The sequence below is a fragment of the Primulina eburnea genome, chromosome 6 (assembly GCF_022965805.1).
Source record: "Primulina eburnea isolate SZY01 chromosome 6, ASM2296580v1, whole genome shotgun sequence".
NCBI classification, from domain to species: Eukaryota; Viridiplantae; Streptophyta; class Magnoliopsida; order Lamiales; family Gesneriaceae; genus Primulina; species Primulina eburnea.
In genome coordinates this window covers 25987880-26007701 of record NC_133106.1, presented here as the reverse complement: position 1 = coordinate 26007701, position 19822 = coordinate 25987880, and the positions used below count along the sequence as shown (strand labels likewise).

General features: G+C 34.2%; 2 protein-coding genes across 3 annotated transcripts; both read right to left on the bottom strand.

Annotated features, from left to right (window-relative positions):
• Nucleotides 1-283: 283 nt before the first annotated feature.
• LOC140833977 (membrane-bound transcription factor site-2 protease homolog) lies at nucleotides 284-5974 on the bottom strand. Of its 2 annotated transcripts, none has more exons than XM_073198529.1 (10): nucleotides 5774-5974; nucleotides 5627-5692; nucleotides 5455-5521; nucleotides 3892-3960; nucleotides 3079-3182; nucleotides 2281-2428; nucleotides 2088-2168; nucleotides 1560-2006; nucleotides 1151-1459; nucleotides 284-973 (listed from the first exon to the last, which is right to left on the bottom strand). In XM_073198529.1, the coding sequence occupies exons 1-10, from the start codon at nucleotides 5869-5871 to the stop codon at nucleotides 809-811; spliced, it is 1554 nt and encodes a 517-aa protein (XP_073054630.1). In that variant the 5' UTR covers nucleotides 5872-5974; the 3' UTR covers nucleotides 284-808. The 2 variants fall into 2 exon arrangements, with proteins under 2 accessions (XP_073054630.1, XP_073054631.1); XM_073198530.1 differs by having other exon boundaries at nucleotides 5631-5692; nucleotides 5774-5832.
• A 963-nt stretch (nucleotides 5975-6937) lies between these two features.
• Nucleotides 6938-9130, bottom strand: LOC140835423 (protein FAR1-RELATED SEQUENCE 5-like). Its single transcript, XM_073200915.1, has one exon. It carries the CDS (start codon nucleotides 9128-9130, stop codon nucleotides 6938-6940), a length of 2193 nt encoding a protein of 730 aa, XP_073057016.1.
• Between the last annotated feature and the right edge of the window lie 10692 nt (nucleotides 9131-19822).

Sequence of the window (19822 nt, the reverse complement as noted above, 5' to 3'; positions counted from 1 at the left end):
TTTTGCATTAAAAGTATTATCAAAAGTTTTAAATATTTTTGAATCAATATTATTTGCCATATTTTGTTCGATAATGAAGATTTATTTACTAAAATTTTGATATATAGATTTATCATCATTCAATTTTATGTTCCATCTCATATGAATCTTTTATAAGTTAATGCATTATTTGTTTTTTTTACACTTTCACTTACAAATATAATTTAATTTTTATCATTAATCATGATATATATGGCACTAAGTTTGGGCAGTAAACCAGTAATATTAAATTAAGAAGTATATAGAAAGTAATAAATATATTTTAATATCAGATTAATAAAATTATAAACATTTAAAACAAAATGTCATCAGTCACGATATGTATATTTTTCCAGTCAACTAGATGGGGACATACACTTTCTACTTGCGCTTTTTACACTTCACCCGCCAACATTATATTAGTAATTGCCTGTACTGAACAACTAACGACACCTTTCAGGCTTCCACCAAAATCAATATCGATCATTTATCAATCAATCATTCTCTCTCACATTCTCGGACAATTACATCACCATGATAAGAATTGTTGTGATGGAATGAAAATGTGAGAAATATTAGAGGAAAATACAATAATGACTGATTGAAAAATAATCGATATTGATTTTGAAGGGTTACATCGGTAGTTTACCACCACACAATAACTAAATATAATGTGGGCGATAACACATTGACATCAAAATGTCAGCTTAAATCAGAGCAAGGTCGAACTAAATCAGTTGAAGAAGATATAATACTTGATCCTAGCGCAACCTGATAAAAAAGGAATTGGCTACACTACTCTATGTAATACCATTTGCAGGAGCAAAGTTACTGAGATAATTGTCCATCCGAGAAGGCAGTACCGAAGAATTAACCGCCTCTTCCTGGAATTCAGCGAATTGAAGCTGTGGTGTATAATACCTTCTAAGATAGATTCACCATCAAGAAAATACACCTGAAATTGATTTCACAAAGAAACAAAGACTTAAAAGGTATATACGAAACCGGATTCGTCCTTACTCCTTATCTAGCCATATGTAGCATGTATCAAAATGAAAAATTGCTGACCAAAAACGAACCGTGGCTATGTATTATCAAATATAAACACATATATGTAGTCATTAGAACACACCGGCAAGCTGTTAAGAAGAGCGAGCAACATAGAGACGTGGAAGGAGCACGTGAAAAATCTTTCCAATGTATTTGGAAGATATGCAGCAAATTTGGCATTCCACCGAGGTTGGTATGAAGTCAGATGGATTGAGTGTGCCATGGAGATTACATCACCTACAAATACATAGGTTTGAAGGCAACTTCCTTCTCGAATGCTAGAATCTGTGGCATCTGAATTTCGTCCAACATTCTGACAATCAAAGCTTGAAAATGTGATCTCGACCCATTGCTGACCTGGATGCTGCACTGGAGCCAAGCAAGATTCAACCTGTTCCCACAAGTTTTACAGGACATATATACACATTATATACAAAAACTACCATACATAACCCATGTTAATTAAGGTAAAGATAGATATTTTATTTTACCTCTGAACAAACACAACCACTTCTATTTGTTGGAGTTGTCATCTTATCGTGTGAACATTTTTTAAACTTTAAAACATCCTTAGCATCCAAACACTGAAAACTTCCCCATCTTGTCGGAAGATTGATATCAGGTTCATTATTTTCATACTCACTCGAATCCAGACATGGGGCAGATACAAATGCGGTAAGTTCGTTTGGACATTTTGTTTCATTCCCTTTGCCAAGAGAGCGAGTGCTTTCTTGAATTAAAGAATGAGGAACACAGTACCCTTTATGGCCATATACTATTTCTTGCCCCGAGCTGTGTAATTTATTCTGCTCAGTCAGCGACATAATGATGAGCTTCCATTCTTCTGTTGTATGGATGTGGGTGTCATCTAAAGAAACTATTACATCACGAGGGGAAAGATAACCGGACAACGGAGAAGATAGAGCCACGTCCATAACCTATAAACAATTAACAAGTAAAATTCAGTTTGACAAACACAACCATGGAGCGAGAAACTAGAAATCACTCGTGTTTGATACCATGGGACGTTCACCATAAGTGTAAAATGGGCTCAAAATATATGGAAGAAGGAACAACACTAAGGTGCAAACTCCACAAAACTGCACAAGATGATGGTGAGGCATATCAGTTGATTAGTGTCAAGAAGCATATATTATTTCCCGACTACAAATCAATCTAATATTTATAAACAAATATGGTTCAGGCACTCACCACTGCATTGTGCCAAATTCCAGCACAGTATATACGTAGGGAAGCCACCGCGGGTAATGCCTGTAATGATGCATAATTGAAAGCCACCACTGCTCCTGGAAAAAACACTGCCAAAAAGATGGCAATATACTCTGTGTGTACACCCTCACTGCAGCCCATAGAAGAAGTCACACTTACGTTAACTGTTGTGAAATTGATCCTCTATCTCATTATTCAATCAATACATCAACTGGTACGAATGTGGATAACAAGACAGCTGGAAGAATAACATTACAGAAACAGAGTCTGCATCGTTTATGTTGTCATTTGTAAGTAATGCCTGATAAGAAACACAAGTGCCCTTCTAGCTACAAAGATTCCCAGGGGCTCTAACTCGTGCATGAACTGAACTACTTCTGTAACAATCAGAACATATATTTTGCATTGTGAAATATTAAATGCCAACAAGAATACCAAGAAATCCCACTATGAAACATTAATCTCATGGATACTGCTAGCATGACGTATTGAAGCAACATATAGCCCACCCTCTGGAATAAATCCTATATTGTAAGCCACAAAGCCATATCTCACAGACTCACACAATACCTACTCAGTGATCATATCACTATGACTACAGCACTGAGATATTGCCGCTCCTAGAGTTATTTCGTTTATAGTAAATCGAGATTGCATGGTAACAGCAACGTCAACTATATTTTTTAGTAGATAAGGATAAAAAATAAAGTTAACTGATTAAAATTTAGTGGGCATATGAAGGTGATGTAATGCTGTTAAGAGGAGGAGGGGAATTTTAACCTTGCTGCAGCAAGTGCATGTCCAAACTCATGGACAAGAACTGATACAATGGAAGATACACACAAGTACACAAAGCTCGGAAACGAAATGTTCAGACCTGTAAACTGCACAAGAATAAGAAAGTAACATAACCATCATAGAGTCAAAGCAACAGCAAAAGCACAATGTTCATTTTTCAGGCCCTATTCCTCTTGGAAAACCATGAATTATGAATATGAAACTTCAGTAGCCAATAATCTCAACGGCTGCATGGACTAATTTGATACTTTGAATAAAATACCACTTAGCTTAAATTTTTTTTTTTTACTAAATAGAGCTTACAGGTGTGTTTTTTTTTCCAAAACTAGAGGCAGAAGCAGTTATGTGTTTGAGTAAAATAGTAACAAAATGCCATTTTGCTTCTTAAGGAGAAGCTTAAGCTTAAGCACTAAGAGCCCCATTTTCTAGCTTAACTTTTTGAAACACTTCTTTTATTACAGATTCTTTATTAAAACATGAATTTTAAAATAAAATAAAAAAACACTTCTGCTGAAAATAGTTTTTTCCCAATCAGAATTCTCTATCCAAAGGCACTCATTGTGAATGCACCATGCAAGTTGCAAATCACACAATTTGGGATGCGCTACAAGGAACTAAGCCTTCGACTGATACACCAACTTATTACAATTAAATTAACACATACTTAGAGTTGGCATGTATCATATCAATGCCCAACCATAGCTGCAAATGGTAGTAACCTCAATATTTTATCTTAGAACCAACAAGCAATAAAGGGTAAGATCAAAGCAAAACATGTAACACCACTGTACTTACCAAAAAGGGAAGTCCAAAGAAGGTATTCCCTCGGTAAACAAGTAATGCACCTAATTCACAGAGAAGGACCTGAAAATAAAAATTCACCTTAAAAAAAAAAGCAAGGTTATTTACGCACCCCATAGTTGTCAAAGGCGAGCGCCTCTCGCCTTGAGGCGAGAGGCGCCACCAGGCGTGGGCGTTGCGCCTGGGGCCGTCCCAGGCGCAACGATTCACAAAGGCTCGCCCAGGCGCGCGCCTGGGCTCGCCTTGGAAAGGCTCTCGGGCGCGCCTGAGTTGTTTTTTTTAAAAAACAAATTCAGTAATTGTGTTATTTATTGTTATGAACTTATTAATTATTTGTTGTTTTGTGTGACATTGTGACTTAATTATTTCATATTTTAATATATTGTTATAAGCTAAATATATTTTTAAAAAAAATTAAAAATGTGCGCCTTGCTTCGGTAAGGCACGCGCCTCGCCTTGCGCCTCAGGCTCCAGAGCCCTTGTGCGCCTCGGTGCGCCTTGCGCCCTTGACAACTATGACGCACCCTACCCTATGAAATCTCAAGATTGCTGAAAACCTTCTATTACTTTTACCTCCTTTTTCAAATCCTGAGAACACATATCCTTGAAAACTACTACGCACAAGGGTATATGTGCTCAAATTTGAAAATATGAAGACTTGTGTCCTCAAAATTTGAAACTCGATTAGTTAAATAGATATCTTTAATTCATGGATTTTTTTAGCAATTATGAGATATAATGTATGTAATTAATACAAAAAAGTATCCAGAACAAAGTAAGGCAATGAAGGCTGAAGATTGCTGAAAACCTTCTATTACTTTTACCTCCTTTTTCAAATCCTGAGAACACATATCCTTGAAAACTACTACGCACAAGGGTATATGTGCTCAAATTTGAAAATATGAAGACTTGTGTCCTCAAAATTTGAAACTCGATTAGTTAAATAGATATATTTTATTCATGGATTTTTTTAGCAATTATGAGATATAATGTATGTAATTAATACAAAAAAGTATCCAGAACAAAGTAAGGCAATGAAGGCTGAAGATTGCTGAAAACCTTCTATTACTTTTACCTCCTTTTTCAAATCCTGAGAACACATATCCTTGAAAACTACTACGCACAAGGGTATATGTGCTCAAATTTGAAAAAATGAAGACTTGTGTCCTCAAAATTTGAAACTCGATTAGTTAAATAGATATCTTTTATTCATGGATTTTTTTAGCAATTATGAGATATAATGTATGTAATTAATACAAAAAAGTATCCAGAACAAAGTAAGGCAATGAAGGCTGAAGATTGCTGAAAACCTTCTATTACTTTTACCTCCTTTTTCAAATCCTGAGAACACATATCCTTGAAAACTACTACGCACAAGGGTATATGTGCTCAAATTTGAAAAAATGAAGACTTGTGTCCTCAAAATTTGAAACTCGATTAGTTAAATAGATATCTTTTATTCATGGATTTTTTTAGCAATTATGAGATATAATGTATGTAATTAATACAAAAAAGTATCCAGAACAAAGTAAGGCAATGAAGGCTGAAGCCACTGACCACTGTAACTCCAATAAGGGTTGCTATACCAAACCCAATCCCCATGGTGAACCACACTCTAAACCACCTGTCACCATTCCAAAATGAGACTCGATTTCTATATCACAATACTTATATCATGCATTCATGCACAGGATTCAAGAAAAGTAAATTAAAGGATCCCAACTCCAACCTACAGTATCGTCGACCGAAATGGAAAAGGGGGTCATTGAGGATCAAAAACTTGAAATCGCAATACCTATAAAATATCAAATAATCAGAAACAACAGCGTTAATTTACAAGAAGTAAACGAAATCATTGCTATTGTGGTTAACTCACCAGCACGAGACGGTGTTGGAGAGTTGGCTAATGGAAGAGCGTAAAGGCAGCACCGGCGGATTGATCCGTCCTCTTCTCCCTCGGCTGCCATCCATCATCTCCGCTGTAAAATTTTCAGAGAAAGATTGATTGAAAAGGGAAAATTTTGGAGAGAATTCATCGGCGGATATAGGTAGGTGTAGTTGAGGGACGCAGCCTTTTAAAAGAGTTGCGTGGAATTAAAAAATCCTGAAACATCTATATATATATATATATATATATATATATATATATATATATAGGGAATTGATACCCTGGACGCGTGGGCGACAGCCCAACATGTGCAGTTTATTTTTTTGTAAAAATTTGACGTTTCGCGACGGTTTTAAAAATCCGTCGCAAATGGCGACGGATTTTAACAAACCGTCGCGAAGCCCACATGTGCAGTTTATTTTTTTTAAAAATTTGACGTTTTGCGACGGTTTAAAAATCCGTCGCAATTGCGACGGATTTTTAAACCGTCGCAAAACGTCAAATTTTTTTTATAAAAAGAAAAGAGGGGACAGAGGGACGTTCCCAAATTTCGTGTCCCACCTTCGCCCAACAGCCCACAAATGCATTAGACAGGTGGAAATTAGAAATAATTTACTACGCGACACAAACATGATGTTTTACGTCGACCACAGCGGGTTTTTATACATGTTCCATAAGTCATATGAAAGAGAACGATACAACAATATGGCAGCAGGAAAATTAAAACACCAAGATTTCTTGACAGAGAGTGGTTATCATATTGAATTTGAAAATTCTACAATGCTAATTCTTGAATTAAGCAGAGGATCCTTCTCATGGTGACAGAAACCTCAAAGCTCGATGTTTCATCCACGACAGAGGTTTGATAAAGCACTATAAAATGGTTACCCCATCGCACATATTCAACTTGATAAAATAATAACCTTTATCAAATCCAGTTGTTAGAACATGTAAAATTCAAAACAGTTATGAATAAAAAAAATATTGATGATTAACAACATATATTTAGAGATTTAAATTACCATCTATCGATCCAAAATCTTCGTCATCTGAGCTTTCTTCTTCGTTTTTATTATTAATAGTTGACCTGAAGAACGTTGAGTATGCCACCATATATTAATTTTGATGATTAACCAAATATATACAAAAATACTAAAAATTTACATTGTTGATAAACACATACCCGTCTTGCAAATTTGGACAGTTGCGCTTGTCATGCTGCACACCTCGGCGTCCACACCCACGACATTTTCTTCCCTGTGTGGTTGCCTTCTCCTTTGATGACTTTAATCTCTTCCCACATCCCTTTGTTCTAATTTTTTGAGGATCAACGATATCAACAGCCCTATCTGTGGCTCTTCTACATTGACTTCCACCGCTTACTGTTGTAGTCATATTCAAATCTTTCATTTTGTTGCCAATATAATCAAACTGTGCATTCAAGAAATTTGTTCCCTCAACAGTCAATGATGCAATATCAACTAATGCAGAAGCTTTATAGGATAACCTCAAATGTCTTGACATCAAACATCTTTCTGGAGCTTCAACCACATTTGGCTCATCTGTAGGAAAAAATTCTACATTCTTTGCTGCTTGCGTCCAACGTTTCAGTATATATTTATCAGGCAAATGAAAGACTTGGTTTATACGAAAAAATGCTAACATATGCCTGCATGGAATGCCCTCAAACTGAAATTTCATACAACTGCACAATATATCATCCCCTTGTATGACATGTGTAAGCACTCTTGGTTTCGAAGAAGAAGAAGCTTGAAAATTCATTACCTTGTAAATCCCAAACTCATTTCCCACAGATTCTGTTTGCACGTAATAACCATGACTCTGACTCATTTCTTCTAGAAACTCCAACCATTTCTTTTTCGTGTAAACCGTCACCATCTGAGATTCCATTGGCCATTTGGACTGTAGCTTGGGACGCTCATTCATATCGACATGATCTGCAACTAACTCATTGTGTCTTTGGTGCCGGAGTGCCTTATTGAAACGAATGATAAAATCCATCAATGAGTTCTTGCTAGATATATATCTCTTGAAAAAAGCATGTGAACTTTCGGACCGCTGACTACTTGACATACCCGCAGAAAATACATGATTAAAATATGCTGGCACCCATTTATGTCGCAAATCAAACATCAACGACAGCCAATCATGTTGTTCCAAGTTAGCATTAGACATAGCAGCTTCCCAGGAACTCTCAAATTCCTCATCTGTGGAGGAATGTAGAATGGCATTCCTTATGCTTTCGTAGTGATCACGGAAAGTCATTGGGTTTAATTTCTCAGAGAATTTGTTCAGTATATGCCACAAACAATATCGATGTGTTGTTCGAGGAAAAACTTGTGATATGGCTTTCGTCAGAGCCGGATCTTGGTCAGTGATAATCAAGTTTGGGGCACCTTGACACATGGCTTCTAGGAATTTATTAAGCAACCAAACAAAAGAATCTGTTTTTTCGTCACTCAACAATCCACAACCAAAAAGAATGGTCTGATGATGATGATTAACTCCTACAAATGGTGCGAAAATCATCCCATATTTGTTGGTGTTGTATGTAGTATCAAACACAACCACGTCACCAAAAGCAGTGTATGCCCTTCTTGACACATGATCAGTCCAAAAACACCTGGTAAATCTGTTGTCCGAGTCAGTCTCATAATCAAAAAAGAACAATGAATTCTTCTCTTTCTCAGATTCGAAGAAATCGACCAATGTTTCTGCATCAATACCCTTATGCTCATCCCTAACACTTTGCTCGTAGTTTCTGATATCTCTTTCTATGAAACCTACATGTTCAGGCCCACCAGACTCTATCTCAAATAATCTCATTTGTTGACAAGTTGGCACATTGGCTTCTGCAAATTGTTGACTCAACATTTTTTTTGCTGCAGAAATACCGCGATGCGAGCGTAACAAATGCACCTTCGACGGAGTCGATAATGAATGATTATGACTTTCAACGAAAGTACTGACAACCCAACCCGGACCTGTTTGTTCCTTGACAACTGAAATCTTGGACAAACATCCGGTTCTAGTCTCACCACGGGCTCTTTCTTTTCTTGGTTGATCTTTTTTTGTCTGTTTGCTCCATCGAATATCATCTGTATGCCCTTCTTTAAAGCATACAAATTTCTTCCATACAATTTCGTTTGTTTTCTTACTTTTCTTGCTATTACTCATTCTCGCGCTAAAACCGGATTCTCGGGAATATTGGTTGTAGAATGAGAATGCATCCTCTAACGAATCAAATCTCATACCAATCTGGGGTTTCTGATCATCACCGACTTGGGGGATGTACGATTGTTCATCTCCACTATATTGATCCATTTCATCTACAGTGGCGCTAGGCAGACGTGGGGTGGTGCTCGAAAATCTTTGCGGGCGGTAAGGTGCTGGCGAGGATTGTCTGGGGATTAACCGAGCACGATTAGCGACGGTAACAATATAATCATATGAGAAACAACATCAAGTATAAAATATATTTTAACAAAACATACTAGAAATGAATAAATTTATAAATACTCCAGATACATAAATAGCTAGATCATCAACACCATTTCCTAGTGCAATTAATTAAATATGCAGACTTACACTTCACAAACATTAAAGAACATGTATGCCAATACACCGGAAACCTTCAAAATCATAAATTGGAAATTTCTTCGGAATATGAAATTTAGAACTACATCGATTTACCTTCTGATGTCGTCGGAATATTTCCCCGCACGAGAGCTCCAGAAGTTCGCTCAATCTTCTTAACGTAAATATTTGAGCGTAGATGGGAGAAGGGCTGTTGGGCGAAGGTGGGACACGAAATTTGGGAACGCCCCTCTGTCCCCTCTTTTCTTTTTATAAAAAAAATTTGACGTTTTGCGACGGTTTGTTAAAATCCGTCGCCATTTGCGACGGATTTTTAAAACCGTCGCAAAACGTCAAATTTTTAAAAAAAATAAACTGCACATGTGGGCTTCGCGACGGTTTGTTAAAATCCGTCGCCAGTTGCGACGTATTTGTAAAACCGTCGCGAAACGTCAAATCTTTAAAAAAAAATAAACTGCACATGTGGGCGACAGCTCAGCTGTCGCCCACTGGGCGCTCACCAAAGGGCGCCCAGGGTATCAATTCCCTATATATATATATATATATATATATATATATATATATATATATATATATATATATATATATAAAAGCAGAGTTTTTGTCAAAAATAGTAATTTTCTGCCAAAATATCATTTCTAAAAAAGGAAAGTTTTATCACAAATATTAACATACGTGCACTGCAATAAATGACCGCTTCAATTATTGTATGCATTGATTATATCAATTCATTTAATTCAACTTCAAATTTAATTAATTTTTATATTATTTCAAATGTAATTTATGTCTTATATGTTTTAAATTTTTTTACTCAAATTATAACTAAACTATATTGAAAAAGTAAACTATATTAAAAAAATTTTCATTAATTATATCAATCAGTTTAAGTAAAAACTGTATAAATAAATTTAAAATAAAAATGGTTGTGATGTTCAGTATCACTCATGAGGTAAATCATCCAAAAATAATTTTTGCTAGTTTAAGTAATTTACTGCCCAAATTACTTACTAAAAAAAAATACAATATTTAATTAATTTATTTAAATTTTCTAAAAATAAAATTGGTTGAGTGTTAAAAATCTATATCTATATATATATAAAAGCAGAGTTGTTGCTAAATTTATTAAGTTCCTGCCTAAATGACATTCTAAAAAAGGAAATAAACGGAAAATGTGGTAATATATATTATAATAAATGTCTAAAAATATTTAATTCATTATTAAAACTGTATATTAATGTCTGTATGTATAACTGCTTGAAAATTGAATCTTTCTTAGAAATTACAAACCAAATTAAATTACATTTCAAATTTCAAATCCAGAAATAAAATTTCATTCTGGAAATTATAAACCAAATTCAAATTGTTATTCAAAATTTAAATATGAATTCTGAAATTTTGAAACATTTTTTCAAAAATTGTGCTCCGTTGAAATTATTTTATTAATTTAAAATTAATGACACATATATATAGATGTAAAGTTATATAATTAAAAAATTCCATCTATATTTTAGATGAACTATTTTTAATTTGGTTTTATTTTTGAGATCTAATATATTTATTTCAATGATAGTAAATAATCATTTTTCTCTTCAATATATTAACTTTAATCTTAGACCAATAATTCTCGAATTATTATAGATTATTAAAAAATAATCGTAATTCAATTTAATATAAACTATCATTTTTATTATTTTTTTATTCATGCAAAAAAATATAAAGAAGAAATTGTTAATTAACATATTTAGAATTACAATATATGTATGGAATTTGACATACTTAACAGACAACTTTTGTTTTTTAAATTACTTCAATGTCAAAATTGATTATGGAGTTGTTAATAGGCTATTATTAATAATCCATGTTAAATAAATTTATATTAAATACCAATTACTATTTTTTTATACTTGAATAAATTTATCTTGTGAGTTATCATTATAAATGTTTCTTTTAGAATTAGTACTTTATGTCCAACATAGATCATTCTCTTGAATTATGCAATGGCACTAAATTGATCGTGACAAGGCTCGGAAACCTTGTTTGAAAGGAAAATTTCTTACTGGAAGTAATGCCTATCATAAAGTGTTTATTCCAAGAATGTCATTGACGCCTTCTTATTTAAGGCTTCCTTTTAAATTTCAACAAAGAAGTTCAATATTCTTTGATTGTATTATATTCAATGATAATCAACAAAAGTCAGGGGCAATCATTGTCTCATATAGGATTTTTTTTAAATAACTCTGTTTTTAGTCATGGTCAGTCGTACGTTGCCGTATCTAGAGTTATGAAACCTAAGAGTCTAAAAGTTTTGATATGTGATAGTGATAGCAACCTGAAAAATTCAACAACAAATGTTATATTTAAGGAAGTTTTTCAAAATTTGTAATTTCTTTTTGTTTTCTAATTGTATGATCTATAATCCATTTAGTTTATTTGTATTTTAATTTAGATTATTTATCAAAATTAAAACCACATTAAAAGTTTGTATCATGTTTATCATTTTATTTTGTTACAGTTATTGTTTTCTACATGGCACATAAATTTATATGTGAATACAATATAATTGATAAACACATTATGTCATGTCATTCATTGTCTAATACAAGCGTGATATTAATTTTCAGCCAAAATACAAAAATGGCTCTTTTATTCAATATTTCATTGTTAAGATCTATATGTATATGAAAACAATAAACATTTCACTTTGATAAAAAGTCAAGTTATAGCAAATTATCATATATACTAATTTTAATAATCAATTAGATAAAATAATTGTCCGTGTATCGCACGGGTGAAAAACTAGTAGTGTTTTATAATTTAGTTGCATAAAAAATAAACTAAATTAAAAAATCAATCATTAATTTTAAAAAATTTATAAGAGTTTGAAAATATTCAAAGTCACAAAAAACTACGGCGTTACATATATTGATCTCTGATTCGATTTATTTATGTCAAAAATATTATTTTTTATTATAGATATAGAACAAATCGACTTATCTTATACGAAACTTTCTGAACCAATGTTTCAGTGGACTTTTAGGGGGGTTCAGGGTGTATTCATCGTAAAGATTTGCTGAAGTTTTTTTAAATGACATACTTTTATGAAATTGTTAGGTTTTTATTTATATTTGTAGAATCTCACGTAATTCTAAAAATTTTCACGAAGTCTTATAGATTTATTTAGTGAGACTTTTATATATTTTTTGATATATACTTATGTTCCTATGATTCAACTTCTCGGGGGAATGTAACCCTTGTCCAGCAACCCTTGAATTTGAAAGAGCAATCCTTAAATATTGGCACAGTGTCCGGCATCAACTCAATAAAAAATTTCACCTCTCGGTTTAGTGGAATGCTAGACATATCCTCAGGAAAGACACTAGGAAAGTCTCTGACAACCTCAACATCATCTAGCTTCTGACTGATATGAACATGTGCTGAAGTAACATGCTAGAAAATCTTGGCAGTCTCGCTTCATGAGTTTCCTCGCACAGATGCAGGAGATAATGTGCGGCATTTTCTTGTTCCTCGCTGCCTCAAAGACAAAAGATTTCCCGCTGGGCGGGTCGAATAGATACCGACCTCTACTGAAAATCTATCGAAGCTCCATTCAACGACAGCCAATCCATGCCTAAAATGATCTCGAATTTAGACATTGAGAGTAAGATGAGATCTGCCTGAACCACATCTTTGGCAGTTAATAATTAACTCTTTTTTTAAGAATAAAAAATATTTAAAGTATTTAATCGAATAAAAAGAAATTTTCAGTTTGAGTGATAAAACAATTAAAAACTTCACATCATGAACTGAATTAAAAACTCTCTCTTAAAAATATAATCATTTATTCTATTAAAGAAATTTTTAGCATCTTTTAACATTTAAGCAGTTTAGGCAACAAATCTGAACATAACAGTTCAGTCACATAAAAACTAATTGGATAAGCATGATGTTTATTTAATCAAATATGTGCCCCTAGTATAATACGTTTAAGCACACCAACATGTGTAAGGGAAATTGTTACTACCATAACAACATTTAAATAACATCAAATATCAGTCAGTTTATACATAATAGAACTAGATATACCTATAACTGATTGCCTTGAACACTTGAAATGAAGCATCGATCTTGAGTTTCTTTGCCAGAAGAACAGCTAATTGCCTTGGACTTTGATCTGTGTGATGGCTAACTGGTCTAGCTGATGCAAACTGGACTCAACTGATGTTGAACCGCATTGATAATCTACTTTGATCTGATGTGGCAATGAAGCGATGGTATACTGCTGATGATTAAGCTCCTAATCATCCAACATTTCAGTTGGTAGTTGGGTTTCGTCTGTTATCAGTTGAACTGGTAGGATGGCAGCTGAAATCTGATCCGCTGAACAGTTTAGCTATTCTGCTGTCAGCTTGGACTCAGAATCCTGCAAGCTGCTAAAACAACAAAAATTACGGAGTCGAGAGAAGTGGCTACAATATTAGTTGTAGATCCAAAAATCTTCTCTCTTCTCTTGGCAAACACATATATAATTTTTAAAATGATTTTGGATGTCATTTTAAATATCATTTTGAAACATACTTTAAAATATGAATTTTCAAATATTCTTTTTAGAACAACTAGCTCTTATACCAATTGATAAGATCGGTTTTGACACCTACAAAGGTATTTCAAACACAATATTCTCAATGAGCTGCAATAGTCTGTGTTCTAAGAATATAAACACAGATGAATTAAATCAAGTTTGGTTTTCAAACCAAGCAGAAAATACTCGAAATAATCTTTCGTTAAGAAAGCTGAACAGTTTAAAGCTTTTAACTTGTATGAGCTGAATAACTGAAATAAGGGGATCAGTTCGAGCTTGTATCAGTTCAGTTATGGTGAGAACTGAATTAATATCAGCTCAACTGATCAAATCAGTCTCAAAGCACTAGTTAAACGGTTAAAGACACAAGATATATTTATGGATGTTCGGAGACTTCAACTGCTCCTACGTCAACCATCTTCGCAGTCGTAGTCATTTACCAACTCCAGCCATCTTTGTTGCCTCATGTTTAACTCTTTCTGGGTGAAGAAGTACTTCAAACTTTTATGATCAGTGAAAATCTTGCACTTCTCCCCATCTAAATAATGTCTCCAAATTTTGAGAACAAATAATACTGCTGCGAGCTCGAGGTCATGAGTCGGATAATTCTTCTCATTAACCTTCAACTGTCTAAATGCATAATCTATCACTTGGTCATTTTGCATCAGGACTGCGCCCAACCCAATTTTCAACGCATCTGTGTAGAGAAATACTCTCCTTACCCCGATGGCATCGATAGAATTGGCGCTGAAGTCAATGCATGTTTCAGTCGAAACTCCCTTGGCATTCCAATCCCCAAAAAAACTTTGTATCCTTCTTTGTCAAGGCGGTCAAGGGTACCACAATAGAAGAGAGTCCTTGAATGAACTTCCGATAGTACCAACTAGACCAAAGAACCTACGGATCTCGGTTATGCTCTTTGGTATTGGTCACTCTCTAACTGCCTCGAATTTGCTTGGATCGCCTTCAACTCCATCTCTAGAAATGATGTGGCCTAAGAACGCTGCTCTCTCGAGTCAAAACCCGCACTTTCCGAACTTAGGAATAACTTTTTATCTTGCAAAAATTGTAGTGTTGTTCTCAAGTGCTGACTGTGCTCTTCTTTGCTCCTTGAGTATATCAGAATATCATCTATGAAGACTATGATAAATTGATCCAGATACGGCTGAAATATGCGATTCATGAGATCCATGAAGATCGCTGGCGCATTGGTCAACTCGAATGTCATCACCATAAACTCGTAATGCCCATATCGAGTCCTAAAAGCCGTCTTATGAACATCAGACTCTTTCACCTTCAGTTGATGGTATCCTGAACGAAGATCTATCTTCGCGAAAATCGATTATCCTTGCAATTGATCAAATAAATCCTCGATTCTGGGCAAGGGATACTTGTTCTTAATGATGACTCTGTTCAGCTCTTTATAATCAATGTCTCATACTTCCATCTTCTTTCTTCACAAATAATACCGGTGCGCCACATAGAGAACAACTCGGGGGAATGTAACCCTTGTCCAGCAACTCTTGAATTTGATCCTTCAGCCCTTTCATTTCAGCGGGTGCTAGACGATATGGTGCCTTAGAAATTGGCAGAAATTTGCACAGTGTCTCAATAAAAAATTCCACATCTCGGTTTAGTGGAATGCTAGAAATATCCTCAGGAAAGACACTGGGAAAGTCTCTGACAACCTCAACATCATCTAGCTTTTGACTGATATGAACATGTGCTGAAGTAACATGCTAGAAAATCTTGGCAGTCTCGCTTCATAAGTTTCCTCGCACAGATGCAGGAGATAATGTGCGGTATTTTCTTGTTCCTCGCTGCCTCAAAGACAAAAGATTTCCCGTTGGGCGGGTCGAATAGACACCGACCTCTACTGAAAATCTATCGAAGCTCCATTCAACGACAGCCAATCCATGCATAGAATGATCTCGAATTTAGGCATTGAGAGTACGATGAGATCTGCCTGAACCACATCTTTTGCAAACGAAGCTCCATATTCTTCAAAATACTCGAAGTGACCATTTGATCACTACAAGGAATAGAAAATTTGAAGTCCAATTCCATATTCGGGTATAATCTTTAGTCGCTTGACATGTCGGATATAAATGCGTGTGTAGCTCTGGAATCCAACAATGCGTAGTTAGCTATACCTAAAATGAATATTCTTCCTGCGACAAACACACCAACAAATCCAATTGTGTCGAACTTAAGAATTTCTATTATTAATTACCCAAAATTTCTCAAAAATTAACACCTTGACCCTAATATTTCTCAAAAGTGCACAATTTTACCCAAATTATTTTCGAAAATTGCATTTATACCCCTTAAAGTTTCGAATTCTCTTCATTTTAGTTCTTAAGCTTTAGAAAATTTGCATTCTAGCCCCATAAAGTTTAAAATTCAGTCAAATTAAGCCGTAAACTTTAGGTTTAGCCCTTGATTCTCGACTAAGTGCAGTTTAGCCCCTTAAGTTCTCGGTTTTGCACTTTAGTCCCTATACTTTTGATTTTTGCAATTTGGTCCCTATAATTTCGAATTTATGCAATAATTGTTTCAATTTCTCGATTTACCCATGTTCCAGAAACTTAAGCATTAAATATCATTTGACTTCAAAAGCATTTAAATGTGTAACTTAAGCATATAAATCATGTAAACATGCAGGTATCATCATAAAAATCATTTAAAGCATTTAAACATACAGACTTGAGGCTTGACGACTGAGCTCTCCGGAACTGGCGGTGGCACAACATTTTGTAAGAACATTGATCTGATACCAACTTTTTTGCACGCTTTAAAATAAACCAACCGACTAATATTTGAAAATTCAAAAGAACGTAATTCAAAATATGAAATTGTAAATCGTCAACAAAAACATAAACTAGTATTTTTCAAAATAATTCATAAACTCTTAAATCTCTCAAAACCACTCAAAAACATAAAGTCATAAAATCTTTGTTGGAAACTTAATTTCAGTGATTTGACAAACTAAGCTTCGAAACGTATTTGAATAACTGATCAAAGGCAACGAGCTTAACTGATTGAGTTTTTCAGCAGAGTATCCTTCAGCCAGTCCCTGAACTGTACATGTCATCAGTTGAGAACGACAACTGACAAATAGTACAACAGACTGCAACTAGTAGTGGGACGCCGCATATCAGAGATAGCAGTGTACGATTGTCAGAGTATATCGACGTGGCTGTCAACGGATATAAAGATTCAAATGATATTTAATATTACCGTTGAGAGGGAAGCCTATAAATAGGTAAAGAGAGCAGCTGAAAATATAACACGCGAACTACTATCATATTCAAGCTTGCTGTTACTCTGCTAAAATCACAACTCGCATTCAGATATCAAAGCTCACTCTTACCAGTTTTATCAGTAGCAATCAAGGCTACATTTACGAGCTTACTTCCACCTTCAAATCTTTGTTAGATTTATTCAGTTGTGTTGTATTCAGTCACGCACTGTAAAAGCATTTGTGAACTACAACGTCTGTATTCGATCAAAGTCTTTTAGTGAATATCATATCTTCGTGATAGAAGGGTGACGTAGGAGTTATTCTATTATCCGAACATCCAGAAACATATCGTGTGTTTTTCATTTAAGTTACTTTCAGTTATTCTATCTTTCAGTCAGTTTACTTCCGCAACTGTTTTCCAGTTATACTGATTGTTATCGACTGACGAGATACCTAGTGTCAGTTTGTAACTAAACTGAACCCTTTATTCGAAAAGAATAATAATCAGTGAGTGTTTATTCCACCCCCTTTCTAAACACTTATCACCTTTGTAACCGATCCTTTCAATCTTTATAATAATATTAATCATATAAGTGCGGAAAAACTAGCAACGGTCCCCGGGTTATGTGCAACATCAGTCCAGCTAGTTCAACAATCAAATCCTCCATAAAAAACAACATCATGCTCACCTGCATCAATCACACCAACTGAGTCTATTGACTCACCAAACATTAATCATGATAACAAGTAATACATATATATTCACAAGCAATAGTGATAGATAATTTTAATAAAATAGCTTTTAATGAACATGCATAACTTTAAACCTTTCATCATAAAAATTTTCTTTGATCATATACATATAAGTTTTCCTTTTATTGAATTCAGATCGATAATTATGACTTTCGAATTCGTATTAGCTATAGTTCGATAGATCCATCTACGTATAACCATGGTACCAGACAGCGGGGACATCAACGACACTCTCACTCGTCAACTGAGCCTTGGCCTTTCATATCATCATAATTATCATATCATCGTATTAGTCACAATCAAGTCACATCTTTCAACCATTCATTGCTTATAAAAATTTATGCATATATATCTTTTTTCTTTTAAACCAAGCATGCAACACATCTTTTAGCATTAATGTTTCATCATAAAATTTCATAAACATTTAAAATAAGCATTTTAACATTAATTACAGCATTCATGGTACTGCCAGGACGTCTAACATTTTTCAGGTGTAAAATAACCGTTTTGCCCCTGCAACCCTAACTTTCTCAATTTACCCTTGGACCTTAAAACGACGACCCAAATCCATCCAAACTTAACATAATACCTTAAAATTCATTAATAAACATTTTTTACACATAAACTTAAGCTCCTTGACTAATTTTCTGATTTGTTTTAAAACGTAAACGTACGTCTCGGTTTTAACCAGAATTAACTCGAAACTTAACCAAACTTTACCAAACTTGAACCATAGCTTATTAACACATAACTGTTCCTTATACAACACAACTCAAGCTAATTAGAACCCTTTAACATGCCTAGAACCTTCCTGGAATTTCTTCACCTATTATCTCGAAACCCTAGCTTGCACATACCTTCATGTTCGTTGACTCCAGCCCTGTTTTTTTTAAAAAAAAAACAATTCATCAATTTAAAAAAATGTTCGAAGTATTTGGACGAAAATTTACATTAAATTATGTTGTGTTTAGATTGATAAATTTGATATTAAGTAATAATTAAACTCTAATAATAATAATAATAATAATAATAATAATAATAATAATAATAATAATAATAATAATAATAATAATAAAATATATGAATTACGCATGGGTGCGAAACACGTGCTCAAGGCGTGCGTCATTAGTTCATGCTCGGTTTAAAAAATTAATGAAAAAAGTTAACTGATTGGCCATACGAGAATATCACTTTCCTAGATCTACCGCAACAGATAAATATTTTGCTATAAATAACCCCGCCATTCTCCTCGTTACACTCGCGTCTTCCCCAATAATATGAGCCGAGCCTCGAGCACGGGTAGCGTTCATCATGCACCCATTGTAGATGGAAGACATGAAAATTATAAACACCTTTATAATTCCACTTTTCAGGCTTGATATTAATTTTGAATCTTATTCAAAATGAGGGTTTTTTAATTTTGAAAGGTATCATCATTAATTTTATTTAAAAGCTCGTCATGTTTGATCGTATGTTTGTCGAATTCATGCCACTTAGTTATTATCATAATAATAACGCACATACTCATTATTTATAATATATCATCCATATATTATAAACAGTAAACTAAACGAAGATGATAAATTGCCCCAAAAACTAATGGCCTGTGTGAGCCAAACACTATCCCAGGTCCAATCCTAGGGAGTTCATGGGATGCAAATGCATAATTACATAAGCCTCCAATATTTACATGTCTTCGATCTTCATAATCATCATGGTCACCATATTCCAATCTTGATCTTCTATTATACCAATATTTACAAATAAATATTCATGGCAAATAGGGATATATCTCATGGGGTGGGAACGAGCTATAATAATAACGCACATACTCTTTATTTAT

What these genes read in the sequence shown, in the direction of transcription:
- LOC140833977 (XM_073198529.1), bottom strand. Translation starts at nt 5,871, where the DNA reads ATGATGGATGGCAGCCGAGGGAGAAGAGGACGGATCAATCCGCCGGTG. An exon ending in TCCAACACCGTCTCGTGCTG is followed by an intron (nt 5,693 to 5,773) that starts GTGAGTTAACCA and finishes GATATTTTATAG; the next exon opens with GTATTGCGATTTCAAGTTTT. An exon ending in TCTTTGGACTTCCCTTTTTG is followed by an intron (nt 3,183 to 3,891) that starts GTAAGTACAGTG and finishes ATTCTTGTGCAG; the next exon opens with TTTACAGGTCTGAACATTTC.
- LOC140835423 (XM_073200915.1), bottom strand. Translation starts at nt 9,130, where the DNA reads ATGGATCAATATAGTGGAGATGAACAATCGTACATCCCCCAAGTCGGT.